Below are 2,497 nucleotides of genomic sequence, written 5' to 3'. Positions count from 1 at the left end.
TAATTCCAGGATGTGTGAGCGTTATTTGTGCTTTTTTTCCCTTATTATTTCACTCAAAGTCTTAAAATGTCAAGGGCGATTTGGGTGTCCGGGAGGTTAAAGGAACGAAAAATGGATGCCCAGCTCAAAATGTCGACATCGGAACAGACCCTTAGAAATTTCAATACCCCGGAAATGACTTGCTAAAATTCACACTTAGACTAAAAAAATGTAAGTAAAAATAATAATAATAATAAAAATAAGTAGAAATATATATAAGACAAAAGATATATATGTTATCAAAATAATAATAATAATAATAATAACACTAAAATAAATAACAATAAACTAAGAAAATAATAAAAACAAGTCAAAATAATAATAGTACTTTCACAATAGTACAATAACACCAAAACAAAGCATAAAAAAAATAAATTAAATAAAAAATATATATATGAAAGTCACCGTTAAAAGACTTCCGTTTTCTTTGATTCCGAAGGTCGAGGGAAGAGGAAGAAAACGAGCCTTACTGATTGAAGAAATAAGGCGGAAATTACCATACCGTTGTTTCTTAAGAGAGAGAGAGAGAGAGAGAGAGAGAGAGAGAGAGAGAGAGAGAGAGAGAGAGAGAGAGAGAGAGAACAGAGTAAAGGGAAATATTACGTAAGGAGATGAAAGAAAGTGAAAGTGAGAAAGAGAGAGAGAGAGAGAGAGAGAGAGAGAGAGAGAGAGAGAGAGAGAGAGAACAAAGAGGGTTATTAAACTCAATACATAAAACATTTGAGATTATGTAAAGAAAGTGAAAGTGAGAGAGAGAGAGAGAGAGAGAGAGAGAGAGAGAGAGAGAGAGAGAGAGAGAGAGATACTTACGATTGAAGAAAGGGAGAATTTTACTTGTTCTGACCAGAGGCTCCCGATCTGAAAGACAGAACGCACACACACACACACACACACACACACACACACACACACACACACACACACACACACACACACACACACACACACACACACACAGAAAACACACACACACACACACACACACACACACACACACACACACACACACACACACACACACACACACACACACACACACACACACACACACACATATCTAGAGAGAGAGAGAGAGAGATAAAGCAAGGTCAGACAAACAAACACACAAACAAACAAACAAACAAACAGGAAATGATGTTATGCCATTGTGTGTGTGTGTGTGTGTGTGTGACTTATGGCCTATATACGCTAATAACACACACACACACACACACACACACACACACACACACACACACACACACACACCTTCTTTCTCATCCGCCCCTTCTCTGTCTAGCATATGGGGGTGAGGGAGGGGGAGGGGGAGGGGGATGTGCGGGCCGTCATGGGTGGGGGGCGTGGGCACATGAGGGGGAAACGGCCCCTCTCTTTCGCCCCCTCCTCTTCCTGCCATGACCGCAACCACCACCGCCACCACTGCCGCCAAAACATCTGAAAAACACACACACACACACACTGCCACACACACACACACACACACCTTCTTTCTCATCCGCCCCTTCTCTGTCTAGCATATGGGGTGGGGAGGAAGGCAGGCAGGGGAGGTGGTGCGGGAAGTCATGGGTGGGGGTGTGGGGCAGCATGAGGGGAAACGGCAGCCTCTTGTTAGCCCCTCCTCTTCCTGCCATGACCGCAACCACCACCGCCACCACTGCCGCCAAAACCTTCATCTGAAAAATAGTAGTAGTAGTAGTAGTAGTAGTAGTAGTTGTAGGGGAGGTGGTGTTAGGAAGGCAGCCTGCAGGGGAGGTGGTGTTAGGAAGGCAGCCTGCAGGGGAGGTGGTGTTAGGAAGGCAGCCTGCAGGGACACTCCCCAGGCTCACAGCACCCCAGGGAGTGACGCCACAGGGTAAGCCAGGCCACCCCCCCCCAGTGTATACCCCCGCGTGATTAATTGATTGTAGTAGTAGTAGTAGTAGTAGTAGTAGTAGTAGTAACAGCAATAATAACAACAATAATAGTAATAATAATAATAATAATAATAATAATAATAATAATAATAATAATACCACCACCACCACCACCATCACTACCACCACCACCACCACCACTAAAATGTAAACAAAAACACGTGGTCAAATTAAAATGTAAACAAAAACCACGTGGTCAAATTAAAATGTAAACAAAAACACGTGGTCTCTTAAATGTAAACAAACCTTAGAGAGAGAGAGAGTGTGTGTGTGTGTGTCTGAGAGAGAGAGAGAGAGAGAGATCCTTCCTCCTTGGCCGCTGGACCCACAATGCCCCTCCTTCTGAGACACACGCCTATAAGAGAGAGAGAGAGAGAGAGAGAGAGAGAGAGAGAGAGAGAGAAAAAATAGAGGGTGACAAATTAACGTATTTTTATTCTCTCCTCCTCCTCCTCCTCCTCCTCCTCCTCCTCCTCCTCCTCCTCCTCCTCCTCCTCCTCCTCCTCCTCCTCCTCCTCCTCCTCCTCCTCCTCCTCTTCCTCCTT

General features: G+C 44.2%; 1 protein-coding gene across 1 annotated transcript in view; it reads right to left on the bottom strand.

Annotated features, from left to right (window-relative positions):
* The window catches only part of LOC123504737 (neurotrophin 1-like), a 6,224-nt gene extending 3,979 nt beyond the window's left edge, over window positions 1-2,245 (bottom strand). Inside the window, exons 1-4 of the mRNA XM_045255508.1 lie at window positions 2,199-2,245; window positions 1,692-1,712; window positions 1,288-1,456; window positions 850-897 (exon numbers count right to left, since the gene is read on the bottom strand). Of these exons, the coding sequence (XP_045111443.1) occupies window positions 850-897; window positions 1,288-1,456; window positions 1,692-1,712 (238 nt within the window). The 5' untranslated portion in view covers window positions 2,199-2,245. The remainder of the gene's footprint in view (window positions 1-849; window positions 898-1,287; window positions 1,457-1,691; window positions 1,713-2,198) is intronic.
* Between the last annotated feature and the right edge of the window lie 252 nt (window positions 2,246-2,497).

The sequence above is a fragment of the Portunus trituberculatus genome, chromosome 2 (assembly GCF_017591435.1).
Source record: "Portunus trituberculatus isolate SZX2019 chromosome 2, ASM1759143v1, whole genome shotgun sequence".
In the NCBI taxonomy this organism is placed as follows: domain Eukaryota; kingdom Metazoa; phylum Arthropoda; class Malacostraca; order Decapoda; family Portunidae; genus Portunus; species Portunus trituberculatus.
The sequence above is the reverse complement of the archived record's forward strand: the minus strand, read 5'-3'. Positions and strand labels throughout refer to the sequence as shown.